The sequence below is a fragment of the Emydura macquarii genome, unplaced genomic scaffold, assembly GCF_026122565.2.
Source record: "Emydura macquarii macquarii isolate MOO-44397 ecotype Brisbane River unplaced genomic scaffold, CSIRO-AGI_Emac_v2 contig_267, whole genome shotgun sequence".
Lineage (NCBI taxonomy): Eukaryota > Metazoa > Chordata > Testudines > Chelidae > Emydura > Emydura macquarii.
The window spans coordinates 1,453,325-1,472,066 of NW_027130404.1; the positions used below are offsets into that span (position 1 = coordinate 1,453,325).

The 18,742-nt window shown below is 44.0% G+C and overlaps 1 protein-coding gene across 3 annotated transcripts in view; it reads right to left on the minus strand.

Moving 5' to 3' along the window:
* Positions 1-650: 650 nt before the first annotated feature.
* LOC137153685 (Bardet-Biedl syndrome 7 protein) overlaps positions 651-18,742 on the minus strand; it is a 39,824-nt gene continuing 21,732 nt past the window's right edge. For 2 of the 3 annotated variants that reach the window (XM_067549317.1, XM_067549308.1), the window contains exons 10-15: positions 18,360-18,499; positions 17,303-17,467; positions 15,137-15,246; positions 14,921-15,024; positions 4,131-4,254; positions 651-1,747 (exon numbers count right to left, since the gene is read on the minus strand). In XM_067549317.1, coding sequence (XP_067405418.1) covers positions 1,611-1,747; positions 4,131-4,254; positions 14,921-15,024; positions 15,137-15,246; positions 17,303-17,467; positions 18,360-18,499 — 780 coding nt within the window. In that variant the 3' untranslated portion in view covers positions 651-1,610. Of the gene's footprint in view, positions 1,748-4,130; positions 4,255-12,502; positions 12,677-14,920; positions 15,025-15,136; positions 15,247-17,302; positions 17,468-18,359; positions 18,500-18,742 lie in introns of those variants that run through there. The other variant, XM_067549326.1, reaches the window with a different exon arrangement.

Below are 18,742 nucleotides of genomic sequence, written 5' to 3' on the forward strand. Positions count from 1 at the left end.
TGCAGGATCAAGGCCTGGCTTCTGTTTGAGTGGGTCTTTCACACAACAGCAGGGAATAGGAAAAAAAAATGTAAAAAGAAATGGGATTATAAAAATGAAAAAAAAAATAGCAAGGAGACTTAGGCAGGTGTAGAAGATGAAGCTACCTTGTAACTATTTTTTGGGAGGGGACTACATTTCATGTTAAGGCCAAACCTTTAATGCGTTTTTTTAACGCAAGTGTCAACTTTTAACTATTTCACTGCTAAATCGCAGCCTGTAAGGAAGGAAAGGTATGACCATAATATGAAGATCTGCACAATTTTGGTGCCTTACGTGAAGAGCACAAGAGACTACCAGAACTTTATTCTTCCTCTTCACCTGGTTCATAACAGCAATAGGTCAGAGCAAAGGAGTGGAGCCAAGAGAGGTGTTTAATTCCCACAAAGGAGAAAGCTTTTCTTGGCAACCATGACCTGGGCTAGAAACATAACTGTGTTTGTTAAATGAAAATTTATATTCTGACATCACCATATGATGTTATGAGGAAGGCTCCTAGGCATCACCACATGATTCTAGGAGGCTCAGTTCACCATCATTGCCTCTGGATCATCTGGTATGCTTCACTGGCTATTTAAGCAAGTGTAAATAATTAAATGCAACATCACGCATTGAAAATAGATTTATTTTTTGTTAGGCATAGACCGCATCGTTGATGCTTTACAAGACAAAAGTGGATACTGTTCCTATCCTAATAAGCTTACAAGCTAAATCCAGAGGACAGAGAAATGTTCTCTCAAAAATGCTTTGAGAGAGATAGAGAGCCACTTTGAGAGAGATAGAGATTACTAAAAGATGTTGGAGATTGTGGACTTTAATATAGAATTTTGGGGAGAGGTTTGAAGGGGAAAAAAAACCAGAGGGTAAGCACTGTGAAAGTGAGAATTTCAGACATAGGGGGCAGTATGGAGGCAAACTCACTCAATCCAATCTAAGGGGCCTATATATAAAAATTTATATGTATCCTTAAGAATTTACTTACTAGATGGCTTATGCAATAGAATGCAACTATACACCTGATTACCCTTTAAAGCAACTGAGTACCTCTTTCCCTTCCTATGTATACAATTGTCTTGAATATCTATAATATATACACAACATAAGTAATTTACAGTATTGTACCATTTTCTGTAAACTGAGTATTTTAAAGAGGTTGATATAGCTATGCATTTAAATGGTTACTTTCTTAATTTTCCCTAGTTTCTCTAGAACTTACAACTATAGAATCTTCATCCATGTCCTGTTAATTAGATTAATAAAAGTTATTATGTTCAAAAGAACTTTAAATATTTGCAACTGATCCTATCACAATTTTCTCCAGCTATTATCAGCATTCAAGTAAACATACTTTATATGCAATATGCTTTAGTTATAATCTTTAGCTCAAATTCTCAACATATTGTAATAAATACAAGTATGCGACCACATTATAGAACTGTCAACACAGCAAAACATTAGATATATAAAAAGCAAATCAAGATAAAGTAAAAGCACTTAAAAATATTCAATATCAGATTGTCCTGGTTCACATCAGTAAGAAAAAACTGTTCCATTATATCATTTCTTCCAGTTTATGAAGCAGCATCGAAGAATGCAATCAGTGCATTTTGGTCATAACTGTCCAGAATTTCCAGAAGAAGAGGAACTTTCGTTTTCACATTTGTGCCTTTAAATTTAAATTTATCAATGAAGAGATCTGTAATCATGCCTGCAAAAAATTTTGATTGACAAGATTTAGTCTTTGCTTTATTTTTACTTTAAAAAACCCCCAAAACACTACTGATAATGCAATTTGAGTCAAATTATGGTTAGTTTTCTTTTAGGTGATAGAAGTAAAATTATTTAGTTTAAAACTGTACGTTGTTTCAACTGTAAATGGTTTTTTGAAGTAACAGAAGTCCTGGGATCCTAAAGAACTTTGTGTTTCAGCTACATTCCAAACAACATTTCTGCCTTTGAATTATCTGCATCTCAAGTGAAAGGTACTCTCAGGACAGAAAGAAAACTGTTTAACACACAAAAAAAGATTTAAAATATGTTATTCAACTCACAGCCTGTGTATGTAGGATTATTGAAGCCTAGATACTGTCACACCTGCAGATTCTATGGGCTGAGGGTAGGCTCAATAGTTACTTTACAGATTTCAAGATCTAGATATGCAAAGATTCTGTTAAACACTGGATCATTAAGATATACAGAGTCTCAAGGCTTTTGGTGCATTATGAATTGGTCAGTTCTTGACTTTTTCTTTGAACATACTGATATTTCTAACAAGTTCTGATCCAGTAAGTTCATCACTGTTCTACGCTTTAGTAGATTTCAATTTTATATATATGATTTGTATTTGTATTTCCCACTACGTCTTTCATTTTTGACTTTCGTTATAAATACACTAACTTGGGCCCTGATTCAGGAGACAACTTAAGGACATGCTTAAATCCATCTCTGTTCAAGACAGCATTTAGCCATATTACTTCAATGGGCCTTAAACACATGTCCAAAGTTAAGCATATGTTTAAGAACTGTCCTGAATAAGGATAAATTCCTGAATTGGAGTTAAAACAAACTGAATCATCCCTGTGTTTTAGCATTCCACTAAATAAATCAAGTGGATTAATCTCTTCAGAATAATCCAACTCCTGAATTTTCAGCGCTGCCTTTGATCTGATTCAGTTTCTGAGGGTATGTCTACACTGCTGCGGCAGAGTCAGCGCTCCCGGATCCATGCCGTGGGATCGATTGAGTGGGCAGTGGAGACCCGCTCAATGGATCCCGGAAGTGCTCTCCGGTCGATGCTGTAAATCCACCCCCCGTGAGACGCATAAGGCTGCCAACTGGAAGGTATCTCCCATCGGCTCAGCCCAGTGGGGACGCCGCAGTAAATCAAAGTTAGTAAGTCGACAGAAGATATGCAAACTATGCTATATAGCTTGCATATCTTCCATCAACTGCCGCCGGCAGTATAGTCCAGGCCTAAGGTTCCCCTATAAATCATTCTTGAGTTTCTGAAGAGTTAACAGTATCATATAGAATCATAGGATTGGAAGGGGACCTCAAGAGGTCTTCTAATCCAGTCCCCTGCACTCAAGGCAGGATTAAGTATTATCTAGACCATCCCAGGCAGGTGTTTGTCTAACTTGCTCTTAAAAATCTCCAATGACAGAGATTCCACAATCTCCCTAAGCAATTTGTTCCAGTGCTTAATTACCCAGTTAGGAAGTTTTTCCTAATGTCCAACCTAAACCACCCTTGCTTCAATTTAAGTCTCTTGCTTCTTGTCCTATCCTAACAATATCTATTTTTTTCTCCCGCCTTCTCATAACAACCTTATGTGCTTGAAAACGGTTATGTTCCCCTTCAGTCTTCTCTTCTCCAAATTAAACAAATCCAATTTTTTCAATCTTTCCTCATAGGTCATATTTTCTAGACCTTTATTCATTTTTGTTGTTCTTCTCTGGACTTTCTCCAATTTGTCCACATCTTCCCTGAAATGTGGCTCCCAGAACTGGACACAATACTCCAGGTGAGGCTTAATTAGTGCGGAGAAGAGCAGAAGAATTACTTCTTGTGGCTTGCTTACAACACTCCTGCTAATACATCCCAGATTAATGTTTGCTTTTTCTGCAACAGTGTGACACTGTTAACTCATAGTGATCCACTATGACCCTCAGATCCCTTTCTGCTGTACTCCTTCCTAGGCACTCATTTCCCATTTTGTACATGTGACTGATTGTTCCTTCCTAAGTGGAGTATTTTACATTTGTCTTATATGTATGTCAATAATACAGAGTAAGTACATAGCTTGACTCTTACCTTTATTTTTCAGTTTTATTTCATAATATCAAAATCTGCTGTAATACTTAAATTCTTAAATTTACCCAGAAGAGCTTTACAAGCATATTCTCTGTGATCCACTAGTCTTCCTGGTACCACTAGATTGTACCTACCTGCCAAATTATTCTGGTGCTATTACTGGAAAACTTAGAACTATATTTTTAACCTCTCCATTGCTCTGTTTCTCTGGCTATTATTTTTCTTTACACTAAAAATAGTAAGCTAAAAGAAGAGAAAAGGTATATTAATGAACAAACCATAAAGTCTCTCAAGATGTGCAGGTTGTTTCTTGTACTCCTCAAGAAGGTGGTCTGCCTCTTCTAAAATGGAGCGGTATTCTGGTATCAAGAAATCCATGTTTCCCTCATGAACCTGCAACTCCTTAAAATAGATTTTAAAATGTTGCAAAAGAATTAAAGGAGGGCAACTCTAAAAACTTAAGAGAAATGGAAATGGAGTTTAGATCTGACAGGAGGCAGTGCACAGACAGGTGAAACAGTCCTTCAAAACTGCTCTTGCTATTTTGGAAGTGTCATTTTCTCCCTCACCTCACTAAATTCCAAATGGCATTGCTCACTTTTAACATTGGATTCTCAAACCCCTGTATTACAGCTTCCATTTCTAAACACTAGAAGAATATGACTCCCCTTCACGGTTCATCAATGCTTTTCTTCATTGGCTGGAAGTTTGGAACTGAACAGTAGTCTTATACTGATTTTTTAAATCTGATTTTTGGTGTCTTTCTGAGACAGCAAAGCAATATCACCAGATGAAAATGGATCCTACTCAGAATTTGCTGTTCCTTTTAAATACTAAATACTAGTTTGGTCTCCTTGTTTAGAAATAGTAGTCTGTGGACTGATGAAGGAATCATCAAGTGAACAAACATTTGGAGTCCCTTCAACAGGCCATTTCTATGCTACAAAATCAGTTTGGGTTTTGTAGCTTTTTGAGGTTAGTAAAAAACTACAAATCTCAATATCCCACTTTAGAGAATACCACCGTAAGCCTGGAACTGATTCTGATAGAATTCAACAAAGACAAACTACTGACTGTCAAAAACAGGAGTGGTAGCTCATCCTGTCCTGGCTAATTCAAAGAGAATGAATCAGGGCACCTGAAATCTTAGAGTTTTCCCAATTTTCATTGTCTGGCTCCGGAATTTGACTCCATAAGAAGTAACTGTAGGACGACTGTAAGAAGTCCTGTAACTATTTTTTTTAAACTAAACATATAATTTTAACATGTATTACAGTTTTTATCTTACAGTGTCATTCTACTGTGGAAACAGATCATTAAAAGTGGCATTGTGTGTTTATTTTTCATTGACTTTTGCATCTTACAGGTCTGGCTTACAACTAAAAAGATGTTTTCTCCAGCTGACAGCCTAGAAACTCTGCGATCTGAGAATCAAGCTAGGTTCTTTTTTCTCTTGAACATCACCACTTTTAAGTAAGGATTTAGAGGACAAATTAGGCCCAGGTTACATGGGTGTTCAGAGACATAAACGATTATATAGACAATTCTGTTGCTTCACAAGAAGGAACAGAAAACTGCTCAGTTTAATTGAACCTTGCTGATTCTTCAGGACTGCAAAGGGAAAAAAGCAATACAACTCCCAAAATGTATTTTGGTTACCAACATCAGAAAATAGGACACCCAGAGAGCCAGTCTGCTGAGTAAGAAAGTGTCACTTTTAGTCACTTTTTAAAGATATTTAAAAGACCTCAGCTAAAATTATCCTCTGTTCTTTCAGACTATGTTAAAACTATGAGCAATACTCCCTCCTCTTCCCCCAATATGTTATCATTTCTAGACTAAAGGCAGACATTATTTTGTGGCCGCAGGAGTGGGACTCTCCCCCTGGATATAAAGTGAGTACTGCTGTATAGAAAGATTATTTCAAAGAGGTTTTTTTTGGCTGCCACACGTATTAAATATCAAAATTTAAACAATCCAGTAGCCAAGAGGTATAATCACCACGCTAGAAAAGTTAAAAGGAGCTCCAATTTCAAAAACAAACAAAAAAAACCCAGTTTGTCTAAAAATCTGAGATACCTATTGTTACAAATTAAAACAGCAAATTCTCTTATTTTTTCAGTTTATCTACAGTGTAGCAGTGTCAGCACTTTAGGTCTGATCCCATTCCCATTACAGTAAATTAAAGTCTTTCCACTGACTACAATGGGATTATAATTGGACACACAGTATATAGTTAGTGTCATTTTTCAAAGTCAATAGTCACTTTCCCCTTGCTGTTTGGTTGTTCACACAGAAACAGGGTAAAACATTTAAAAGGAGAAAAGGTAGGGAAGTTAGATTGCAAAAGTCACAAAAGTTGCCAGGAGGTCTTCTAAGAATCTAGGGCAAGTAGAGTACCTGAAACTACTTATAATCAATGTTTAAAAATCAACTTCATTTCAAATCATGGTGTTTTTTTAAAAAACAAAATAAAACAAAAAACGCACCATAAAATAAGGAAAGAACAGTTGCCTAAACTCTTCTCGACACCTGAAAGGCTAAATTATTACTAGCATTTTATATCACCACTTCTCTGGTGGCTTCATCTATTTCCTCTAAACCTAACCTTTCATTAACAAAAACATCTGTTTGAAGGTTGAAGAGACAACCTTCTCAACATGATCTAATGCAGTGCTGCCTGAATCTCCAAACAGACAGAAACAATAGTGCTGAGAGGTGTGAGCTTTCTCCATTTATCTCAATGGGATGTTAGAATGAGGTTGTCCTCAGAAAAATGTCTATGTAAAATTGCACTTAACAGAGCAGCTTCTCATATTTTATTCCAAATCATACCTGCTGCTTAGTGACAAACCTTTATTATATTTTTCTTCTGTTAGCGCTACAGAACCGAACACAGAAATGAAAGAGAGATTCATGTTCCTTTTTCTGGCTCATACTATCAACAGAATTGTTAATAAAGTTCCAGTCAAAAAACCTTTATGATAGGATATTAACAAGCCAAAAAGAACCCGGATTCAGATTCCAGGCTGAGTTTGAAGCATTTGACAGTTAAGAAGGAGGTTAAAAAAAACAAACAGGGTTACTTACCAGTAACTGTTGTTCTTCGAGATGTGTGCTCATATCCATTCCCATTTAGGTGTGTGTGCGCTCCGTGCACAGTTTCCCGGAACTTTTTTGCCCTTAGCAGTCCTGGTAGGGTCGACTCAGGCACCCCCTGGAGTCCTGCGTGCATGTCACGGTACATAGGGCACTGCTGACCCCACCGGCCCCCAGTCCCTTCTTTCTGCCGACTCTGACAGTGGGGACGGAGGGTGGGTGCGGAATGGATATGAGCAACACATCTCGAAGAACAACAGTTACTGGTAAGTAACCCTGTTTTCTCTCTTCGAGTGATTGCTCATATCCATTCCCATTTAGGTGACTAGATAGCCATACCTGGAGGTGGGTAGGAGTTAGCGTTGCACCGCCCTGGCCAGGACGGCTCTGCCAAACCCCGCGTCCTCTCTCGCCTGTTGCACGATGGCGTAGTGGGACATAAAGGTATGCACCATCGACCAGGTCGCTGCTCTGCAGATGTCCTGCAGGGGTACTCTTCCCAGGAAGGCCGCAGATGAGGCCTGGGCCCTGGTCGAGTGTGCCGTTACAGCCCCTGGAAGAGGTACCTTTGCCTGCTCATAACAGGTCCTGATGCAGGCGGTGATCCAAGTGGAGATGCGGTGGGTGGAGACAGGTGAGCCTTTCATCCGGTCCGCCACTGCCACGAACAGCTGCATCGAGTTCTGGAAGGGCTTGGTCCTCTCGAGGTAAAAGGCCAAGGCTTGTCTGACATCCAGGGAGTGCCATCTCCGCTCCTCCTCTGAAGCGTGTGGTTTGGGAAAAAACACAGGGAAGAAGATATCCTGGTTATAATGAAACTGGGACACCACCTTCGGCAGGAAGGCCGGGTGGGGTCTCAGTCAGATCTTATCTTTGTAGAAGACCGTATAGGGAGGTTCTGAGGTTAAGGCCCTTATCTCAGAGACCCTTCTGGCCGATGTAACGGCCACTAGGAAGGACACCTTCCATGAGAGGACGAGCAGCGGGCATGTAGCCAAGGGCTCGAAGGGGGTTCCTGCCAACATAGCGAGGACCAGGTTCAAATCCCAGGGAGGCACCAGGTCGCGGACCTGGGGATATAGCCTCTCCACACCTTTGAGGAACCTAGATGACATGGGGTGTGAGAACCGGGATCTGCCCTCCATTGGCTGGTGGAAGGCCGAGATGGCCGCCAGGTGTACCCTGAGAGAGGCCAGGGCTAAGCCCTGTAATTTCAGGTGAAGGAGGTACTCTAAAATCGCCTGAATTGGCGAGGAGCTCGGTAAGATGCCCCGGGACTGAGCCCAAACTGTAAAACGCTTCCACTTGGCCCTGTATACCAACTGTGTGGAAGGTTTCCTGCTGTTAAGTAAAACCTGCTGCACTTGTATGGAGCAGGATCTTTCTCCCTCTGTCAGCCACAGAGTCTCCACGCTGTCAGGTGGAGGGAGTCCAGGTCAGGGTGGAGCAGGCGACCCTGGTCCTGGGAGAGTAGGTCGTGCCGCCTCGGGAGCGGTAAGGGCGTGGCTATGGACAGGTCCAGCAATATGCTGAACCAGTGCTGTCTCGGCCAGGCTGGGGCGATCAGTATGATGTCTGCCCTGTCTCTCTTCATTTTCAAGAGGACTCTGGATAGCAAGGGGATGGGGGGAAAGGCATACATGAGGGTCCCCGTCCATTCTATCAGGAACGCATCGGAAATGGAGCCTGGTTTGCGCCCTCAGAGCGAGCAGAACCTTGGGCATTTCCTGTTCCAGGCCGATGCGAAGAGGTCCAGATGGGGAACCCCCCACCTGTGGAAGATAGAATCCACCACCTCATGGTGTAACGACCAATCGTGCCGGGGAAGAAACGACCTGCTGAGGCGGTCCGCCTCGTTGTTCCTGACCCCCGGGAGGTGAGAGGCAGCTATGTGGAAGTCGTGTCTTACCGCCAATTCCCAGAGCAACTCGGCTTCCTGGCACAGGGCTGAGGGGTGTGCTCCCCCCCTGCCTGTTCATATAGAACATGGCTGCCATGTTGTCCGTTAGGACCTGTACTACCCTGCCCCGGAGGAACCGGAGAAAGACCTTGCAAGCAAGGCGGACTGCCCTGAGTTCCCTGACGTTGATGTGCAGGGAAATCTCGCTTGGTGACCAGCGCCCTTGGGTACTGAGGTTGCCCGTGATGTGCGCTCCCCACCCCACATCGGAGGCATCGGTGATTAAGGTTACCGACGGCATCATCTCCCTGAAGGGAACTCCCTTCAACACTTCCCTCAGGTCCTTCCACCAGAGTAGGGAAGTCAGTAGTGGGGTGGGTAAGGTGACTATCCTGTTGAGAGGATGTCTGATTGGGGCATACACAGAGGCTAACCACCTTTGAAGGGGTCTGAGTCTGAGGCGAGCTAACCGCACCACATATGTGCAGGCTGCCATGTGTCCCAACAGCTGCAGGCACCGCCTGGCTGTCGTCGTGGGGGACCTGTGAAGGTCGTCTATCAAGGCCGCCATCGCCTTGAAGCGAGGTCTCGGAAGGAAGGCTCTGGACTGGGTGGCGTCTAGCGTGGCCCCAATGAACTCTATGCGTTGCACCGGGGTAAGAATGGATTTCTGCTCGTTGATGAGCAGACCCAGGTCGGTGCAAGCTGTGCACGTGAGTTCCAGGCTGTTCCTGACATGGGCCCTGGACTTGCCCCGGATCAGCCAGTCGTCCAGGTAGGGGAATATCTGGACCCCTCTGCGGCGCAGGTGCGCCGCCACCACTGCCATACATTTCGTAAAAACTCTGGGGGCAGACGAAAGACCAAATGGCAGGGCTTTAAATTGGTAGTGGGCACCTGCTACCATAAATCTTAGGAACCTTCTGTGTCCTGGGAGGATAGAAATGTGAAAATATGCGTCCTTGAGATCGAGGGCCGCATACCAGTCCCCTGGTCTAGGGTAGGAATGACAGAGGCCAGGGAGACCATCCGGAATTTTAGGCGTCTGATAAACTTGTTCAGACGGCGGAGGTCCAGAATGGGCCTCAGGCCCCCTTTGGCCTTGGGGATCAAGAAGTATCGGGAGTAAAACCCTTGTCCCCTTTCCCCTGGTGGGACCTCCTCCACCGCCCCCAGCTGGAGGAGGGAGCAGACTTCCTGAGTGAGGAGTTGCTTGTGCAGTGGGTCCCTGAAGGGAGATTGGACCGGAGGGGAGTCCGGGGGGAAGGCCATGAGCTGCAGTGCATAGCCCCTGCAGACTATACCAAGGACCCATTGGTCCGACGTGACACTTTGCCAGTGGGCGTAGTACGGCCGTAATCTGTGGGCAAAGGGTCGGTCGAGAGGCAGGGGGTAAGTAAGAGTACCACCCCCTTGCGCACCATCAAAAGGACTTTTTATTATTCTGGCCCTTATTCGAGCCACGGGTCCCCGCCGAAGACCCCGAACGATTACGGCGGTTAGGGCCTCTAAACCATCCCGACCCCTTCTGGGTTGGGCGGGTCTAGGGGGCTGCCTCGGTGGTTGTTGAGGCTGCTGCTGGCCCTGAGGGCGATTTTGACGCCTTGCAGCCTGAGGGGTGTAAATCCCCAGGGAGCGTAGCGTGGCCCTCGAGTCTTTGAGGGCGTGTAACTTGTCATCAGTGCTGTCCACAAAAAGTCCAGCTCCATCGAAAGGAAGATCCTGGATGGTGCGCTGGGCTTCCTGGGACAGACCCGACGACTGAAGCCACGAGGCCCTCCTCATGGCGATGGCCGATGCTATGGCCCGACTAGCGGCATCAGCCGTGTCGCTGGAAGAGTTCAGGGCTGCTCCTGCCACTGCAGCCCCTTCCTCTATTACCGCCATGAAGTCTGCAGTCTTGTCCTGGGGCAGGACCTGTGGAAGGACCTCAGCAAGCCTCTGCAGCGAGGACCATAGGTTGAGGTTGTACCTCCCTAGGAGCGCCTGATGGTTGGCGATCCTCAGCTGCAGAGACGCTGTTGTATAGGCCTTGCGGCCAAAGAGGTCCAGTTTCTTAGCATCCTTATTTTTTGGGGTGTTGGCTTGACCCCCTTGTCTCTCTCTCTGGTTGACAGCATCAACAACCAGAGAGCATGGTGCCGGATGGGTGTATAAGTACTCCACCCCCTCCACAGGGACGGAGTACTTCTTCTCGGCTCCCTTGGCAGTGGGAGGAACCGAGGCTGGAGTCTGCCAAAGGGACTTGGCCACCTTGAGCACCCTCTCGTGAATCAGGAGGGCTACCCTAGATGGACCTACCATCCCTGAGGCTCCAAATAGGGGGTCCTCCTCCTCGGAGAGCTCTTTGAGATCTAGTCATCTAGACCAGGGCCCACTGGAGCAGCACTTGCTCCTGGTCTTGGGGGAGCGGCTCTGGGAACTAGAGGACGACAGCGAATGTCGGTGCCGTCGTGAGTGGTGCCGGCGGGAGGAAGAGCTGCTCGAGCCCGAGCGTCTCCTTCCTCTTGAGGATTTCCGACGGCGTTTGCCCCCTTTAGGTGACCGGGAGCGGTGCCATCGGTGTCGGCGAGAAGATCGGGACCGGGATCTGGATCGGTGCCGAACTGCAGAACGGGACCGAGCGTGGGATGGACTGCGCGTCGGTGCCCGGCGAGTCGGTGCCAAGGGCGCCGGTGCCAGAGGCAGCGGTGCCGATGACGCCAGTGCCGCGAGTAGCGGTGCCGATGACTCCAGTGCCGCGAGTAGCGGTGCCGTGGTCAGCGACGGTACAGCTGGCTTTGCCGCAGACGGCGATGATGGGGTCTGCAGCGGCGGCAATGCCGGTGACTCAGGCTGTGCCATGGAAGGCACCGGGATCCGCACCGGACTGGGTGCCGGGGATCTGGACCGGTGCCGGGCGTTGCGGTGCCGAGCCGGGCTGTCGAGGGCTCTGCCCCACTCCGGGGAGTTGGGGAGGGCTCCTCGCATGGAGATGCCGGTGCCGGAGAAGCCTCGACGGCACATGGCTGGGGCATCTCCGGACTCCCCCGGTGCCGGGTCGGCAGTGCGGAGGAGTCCCGGCGCGCTGTCTCCTTGCGGCGCTTTGGTGCCGGCCCCTTGGATGATGATGTCGGTGCCGGCGGAGCGCTCTGCACCGAGGAGATGCTCGGTGCCGCAGATGACCGCGCTGGCTTGGGGTCCGGACGTACAGCGGACTCCATCAATATTGCCTTCAGCCGTGCCTCTCTCTCCTTCTGGGTCCGCGGCTTGAAGGCCCTGCAGATTTTACATCTGTCCCTGCAGTGCTGCTCCCCGAGGCATCAGAGGCAGCGTGAGTGAGGGTGCAAGGCTTGAAACCTGTTGAGCCAGGCATGGCCCAACGCAGAGAGAACGCCTGAGGGTTTTCCAGACTATCTAACTAACTGAAAACGATTTGTAGAACAAAGAGCTAAGGGTTTGCGACTTGCAAGCAAAAGGCAAAGTTCCAACAACCGTCAACGGGCGGAAAGAAGGAACTGGGGGCCGGTGGGGTCGGCAGTGCCCTATGTACCGCGACATGCGCGCGGGACTCCAGGGGGTGCCTGAGCTGACCCTACCAGGACTGCTAAGGGCAAAAAAGTTCCGGGAAACTGTGCACGGAGCGCACACACACCTAAATGGGAATGGATATGAGCAATCACTCGAAGATAGAATCCATTTGCCAGCTAACCCCAGGGGGACAATTCACCATTTTCTACAGAATTTAAAATTTTCCATTAAAAAGTTTCTAGTGAGCATGATTGTAAAGGAAATGTTTGAAATGTGAATCAATGCAGTGCTGTCTTTTTTATTCTACAGGAACACCTGTAAAGCAGCAAAGTGAATTAAATTAATTAGATTAGCAGCCATGAAACTGATCAAACCAGAGCCCTCTACACAGCAATGAAACAAACAAGAATCATGTCAACTGTACTCTGCTGCCACTTGAGAAATTTATGAACAGTAACACAGGAAGACAGTGGAGATTTTATTGTAAGGGCAAAAGGAGGCTTGAGGAGGAACAAATAGAGATTTTCTCATCATAGGAGCCAGGACTGAAGGACAGGCAAAAATCAACATTTTAACTATTAATTGTGGATTATTTCAGGAGAAGCAGCCAGCTGTCGTGGTACTGTGAACAGCATTTAGATACCACAACCACCCTTACCCATCTGACCACTGCTTTTCTTACTACCCTAGAGCTTCTATCTTTGGGTTTCACACTACCACCCATCAGGTATTACCTAATCACCCTATTACCTCAGCCAGGGACTCTTTGGAATTCCTCACCTTTATTTTATTTTAGGTCTTCCCCTATCCAGGATTACTTTTGATTTCTTTTTTCTATTTGTGTGTGTGCACGCATGCATACATGCACACCTGCCCCTCTTGTTCAAGTCCTCTCTTCTTGAGTTTGTCTCTCTCCACCTTCTTCCTTCCCACATCTTTCCTTTAGAGCAAGGGTGCCAAACTCATTCTGTTCAGAGGGCTGAGTTACAGCTTTAATTACAGTATGTGGCCGCGGTTAGTTATGGACTGTACTACAGTGGATCCATAGGAGGTTTTCTACTGCTGAAATAAGATGTTTACACAAAGGCCACGTATACACTATGAGTGCTACAGCAGCAGAGCTATTGTGCTGCAGTTATGCCACTATAGTGCTCTAGTGCAGCTGGTTCCCTCAATGACTGAAGAGATTTTCAGTTTTCGTAGGTAATCCACCTCTCCGAATGGCAGTAGCTAGGTCAGTGGAAGACTTCTTCTGTTGACCTAGCTGCCTCTACAGCAGGGGTTAGGTTGGCATAGCTATAGGGCTCAGGGGCATGAATTTTTAACATCCCTGTGTGCGGCAGTTACATCAACCTAATTTTTAAGTGTAGAGCAGGCCATAGTCCGAAGCTTGAAGTGGGCCTTTATACAACAGCTGAACTTTAGTTAGTAATTACTATAGTGTACAGTAACCATCAGTGTAGAAACTGACTTAGGCACTTTTAGGACCAGTGCTATTGTTGTCCTTTATTTGGCTATTTACACATGCAATCCCCTGATCTGCACACGCAATTGCAGTAATCGTTTAGGCACACACACGAACACCTACATGTTTTGAAAATCTGGCTCTTAAAAGGTAATCCTTGGATTTCAGAGTTAACACTTGAGACAACTGGGGTAGTTCACACCTCTTAGAGACTTTTAAAGCTGTCTATGCTTGTTTAACACCTGGAAACTTAAGTTTTGTAACCATATGGGTTAGAAATTTATTTAAAGCTTACATTTTGCAGGATCTGCATTTGTAATGGAGGCTGGATAAATATATCCAGTGTGACAGACTGCTGACGTCACTGTACTGGAGAATACACCACCATTTCTTATAGCTCTTATACCTCAGAAGGATGCCTATTCAGTTTAACACTCTACATAGACTCGATTTTGTCTATTTTTCACTGTGGAGCAACAGAAAAAGTACAATTCTCCCTTCAAGACTATCCTTGAGGGGAGTTTTTAAAAATGCAGATGAGGACTAGTAAATGTAGTCTATCCATCATTTGTCCAATTTAGACTCCTCCCACCTCTAAAAGATTACTGAGGTGGTTATAGGTTCAAAGAGTAACTTCTGAATAATCACCACATGCTTCCCGCTGATACGTGGGGCAGAACCTCCCAAAAAGTCTTAGTTTATCTTTCGTAGCAGGCAATTATCTTCTGGTTTACAGACCAGTTCTATTTTAATTTCTCTGGCACCAAGGAAGAGGAGGAGGGAGCTGGAGAATCAGAGTTAGAGTTAGACAGGGTGGCAAGAGGTAACCATATTTTAAAAAGCTGTCAGATAACTGATCAATCATTAAAACAGATTACTCACTAGTCATGCTAGAATACAAGTAGTGTATTGGAGTTCTTCTTTTTAACAAAATCTTTTAGATAGCCAACACCATGAACACCAGTCCTAGTAACAGAAATACTACAAACCCAGTGATGCCATGTGTCTCACAAGTCATGTATAGCTTGGTAGCTACCATCCTAAAACAAAACAATCCCTCCTTTCCACAGCAGAAGTTATGTTCAGATACCTACTTTTAAAGCATCTATTAACTGGACTTTCTTGGCCAACAGCAGCTGGTATTCTAGTTTTGGGTGGATTAGTTTTAAAGTGTGGTTCACAGATACTTCATTGATATCTAATAGGAACCAAAAAAGAATGAGCAATTAGATCAATACTTTTAAAGTATTTCATGCATAAGATAAAATGAAGTAGAGGAGGTAAAAACAAACAAACAAACAAACACTTACCATATGATATACTGAGATTGATTTTCCTTTTAGTGGCTTCTTTAGAGAGCACATCTTTTAAAATGGATATGGTGGAAATGTTGTCAGATTTGAAAAATCCCTCACCTTTTCTGTAAAAGTCAAAAAAATTTAAGTAGTAGAGTTAGGGCAAACCAGTGCATTTGGTCTCCATTTTCAAGTGCTAATCAGGGCTTTTCTCCTCTAATCAGGAGGTGAAGCACAACCTCCTTAGAGGCTATCACTAAAGCTATTCCATGGACTAGCTGTCAGAATACTGCATACACTGATTTCATCACCCTTGCTCTCCAGAGCTCAATCTGGTCAATCTGACTATACCACAGAACACCATTCTCTCACACAACCAGAAAGCATAGGCTGTTCTTATAAATTTCTTATGCCACAGAGGAAGCACTTTTTCTTTTTGTGTATTTGGAACACAGTATAAGATTCCTGACATCTATTTATCTACCTAAGTTATTACAGTGTGCCATGCCTGTCACCATAATATGAGGGCAGGTCTACACTACAAACCTAACTCGACCTATGTTAGGTCAACTTACAATGATGGCTGAAGTCTACAGCCTCTTTCTGTCATGGTGCGTGTCCTCACCAGGAGCACTTCCACCAATAGAAAAAGGACAGTGGGAGCGGGGTGGGAGAGGGGAGCTGCCCACCCCCGGGCTCTCGCCATGAAATTGACATGATAGCTAACAGCCAATGTAAGGGATGCAGTGTCTACACAGCCACTACGTTGTTCTGACTATACCGACATAACTCCACCTCCACGAAAGGCGTAAGGCTTATTATGTCGGTGTAGTAGGCCATTTACTGTGTACACTACAGCCTTCCTCCTGCCAATGTAATATAATTAAGTCAACATAAGCTGCCTTATGTTGATTTAACTACGTAGTGTAGACCAGCACTGAGAGCCTAATATCATGCCCCAATATCAGTCTGACTTTACATAAAAAAAGTGAAAGTCAAAACACTTTAAACATCAATATATAAGCATTTCTTATTGTAATACCGCATCAAATTGGAATCTATACAATTAGAGTAACAATAATTAATGTTTCCAGCTTCTAAACTCCGTTACAAAGCAAAATGATATCTGCTAGCTGAAACAGCACACTGGTTCATTTACCGAGAACAGAGAATATTATTCCTAACACTGAAAACAGACATTTCTCTAATGGGTGTTGCAGAAAAGGGGTTTTGTTTTGTTTTTTAGATGCCCATTAAAACCATAATGATTACAGCATATTTTACTTGTAACAGAGTGGGAGAGAGGAACTGCCTCAGGATTTAGCTTTCTTTACTGAAAAGAAAAAAGAAGTTACAAACCAGTGTTTGCTCAAAGATAGTTTTGCTACACTAGTTAGGCAGACACTTACATTTGCAAAAATGGAACACTGAATGTGTGTGTCTCACAGCAAACAATATGCTAAAGACAAGTTACACAGCAGAATACATCAAGGCTTCCCTGTTTACTAATGCTCAATTAATTTCAATTATCTCACCCATAAAAAAATACTACATTTTGAAGGATCATGTAATTACTGTATAAAAGACCAAATCTGACAGCCCTTATGTAGCCAAAGTTCTCATTGACTTGAAAGGGAGTTTGCCCGAATAAGCACTGTAGAATTTGATTGAGGCTGGTACTCAGAATGGAGACATCTGAGATGAAGACATTGAAAAGAGAAGGATCTGCTCCATTGCAGGATACTTCCATGATCCTGGACATATGGAACTATTTACCCTTCCCTCCCCATGGGGGCCTCACAAGAACTGGGTGACCCACAAGAACTGGGTGACAGACATAGCAAAAATGACTGTCTGTTGTAATACATCTTAATAGGAAACAAGCTATGTCTTCAAGGAGACATTGGCACGGTACACTGCTTCTAAACAAATGGCTCTGGTGTCTGGTAACACTCTTAAAATTCTCAGGTTTTAGGAGCTGAACTCTTCTCTTGTTTCACGGGTGGAGGAACGCAAACTCTGTTTCCCCAGCCCTAAAAGAAATGACCAGATGAAAATTCTGAGTGCAGTCCCCCTCCATAAAAAAAGCTTATTTAGGGGACAATTTATCTCTATTTCTAAATTTATTTTTAACCAAAACAGCATAGTCACAACATACTTCAGCAACTATATTTATTTTACCTGTAAGTACTTTCAAGCTGTGTATCCAGGAAGGTGTTCTGAAAGTAGAAAGTAACACTATCTCCTACTGGAGTTTTTTCAGGAACTTCAGGTAAGCAAAACACAACCCAGGAGTGAATTTCAGCAAAACTGAATTGGCCTTTGAGCATCAGTGTGTTCATGGGTCTACAGTATTTTGAATGCAGAAAGAAAATGGGAATTAGTTACTGATGAGCAGTACTGTTGCTGCAGTAGCGCTGCAATTGAAGAAAGGTTTATTTTTGTAAGGTATGTCTTCCTCTCTTTAAGTGTCAAACATGAGTTTTCATTGACACCTAGCAAAGTCTTAACTAATTCAGGCTTCCTGCACACTAAAATATATTCTGAAAACTGCAGCCAGCATTCTGATGAATTCAACACAAAACCGTGTGAGTGTGAGAGTGAAAGACTCTCTATTTGAATATTCTCAATCCCAATGAGTCACAACTCTGCAAGAACACCATAAAATGGCAAACTGTTTTGCCAGCTTACTTGTTTTGCATTTTAAAAACCAAAGGAGGCTGTGGGTGGGATCATCAACTGACAGTTTAAAATATTTGAGTATTAGCAACACTCTCAACAGTCTCCTGTTCTCTAAACCAGAGATATCCAGGCACTTTGGAGAGGTAACACACGTGAAATAGGCATAATGGAAGGCACAAGACACCTTTTCCATTCACTTCTCAAGCAAGTAAATCAAGGAGAAATAAATGCATTTTATCTAATTCACTGGGATTCCATTTTCCTATCGTCCTTTTTAAAAGTAAGCAATGGCAGTGATGCAAGAAACTGGGTGATTAAGTGTAACTGGATACAATGGTAGCCTCAGAACAGAGGGATAAAGGGCAAACAAGAAATCTGGATCACTTTTTGGGCTGAGGTAGATTTGGCTAGGGACTATCCATTTTTTAAAAACCTAGAAGAGACTTGTAATGCAAATATTACAACCAACTGCTAAAATGATTACTGCAGGTTACACAGTCAACTGTCAGTTGGACTGAGCCAATTTTTGAAGAAGTATTGCTCTCTTTGTAAATACCTGTCATGATCAATAAAGTGAGTTCTTTGATGAAGTGAAAGTGGTTTAATCTGATATTGACGAAGTTGGCAGGTTTTTGGTTGAATTCTTGGTGTTACGTATGCTTGCAGTGTCCCATACTGGCCTTCAATTGATCGAATCTACATCAACAGACAGAACGAAGAGAAAGGAGGGAAATGAATGTATCAGAATTTAAATTTAAACAAAACAAAAACAACCTCCTCCCCTCCGCCCCCCAAAAAAGAAACAACCTTACAAGAATTTTTAAAATCTACAATACTAAGTGATCCAATCAAACAGCAATGTAGTATTCCTATAAAAAGGGCAAATCTAACTTTTTGAAACTAGATGAAATAGAGTCCAACAAGGAACTGCCAGAATTG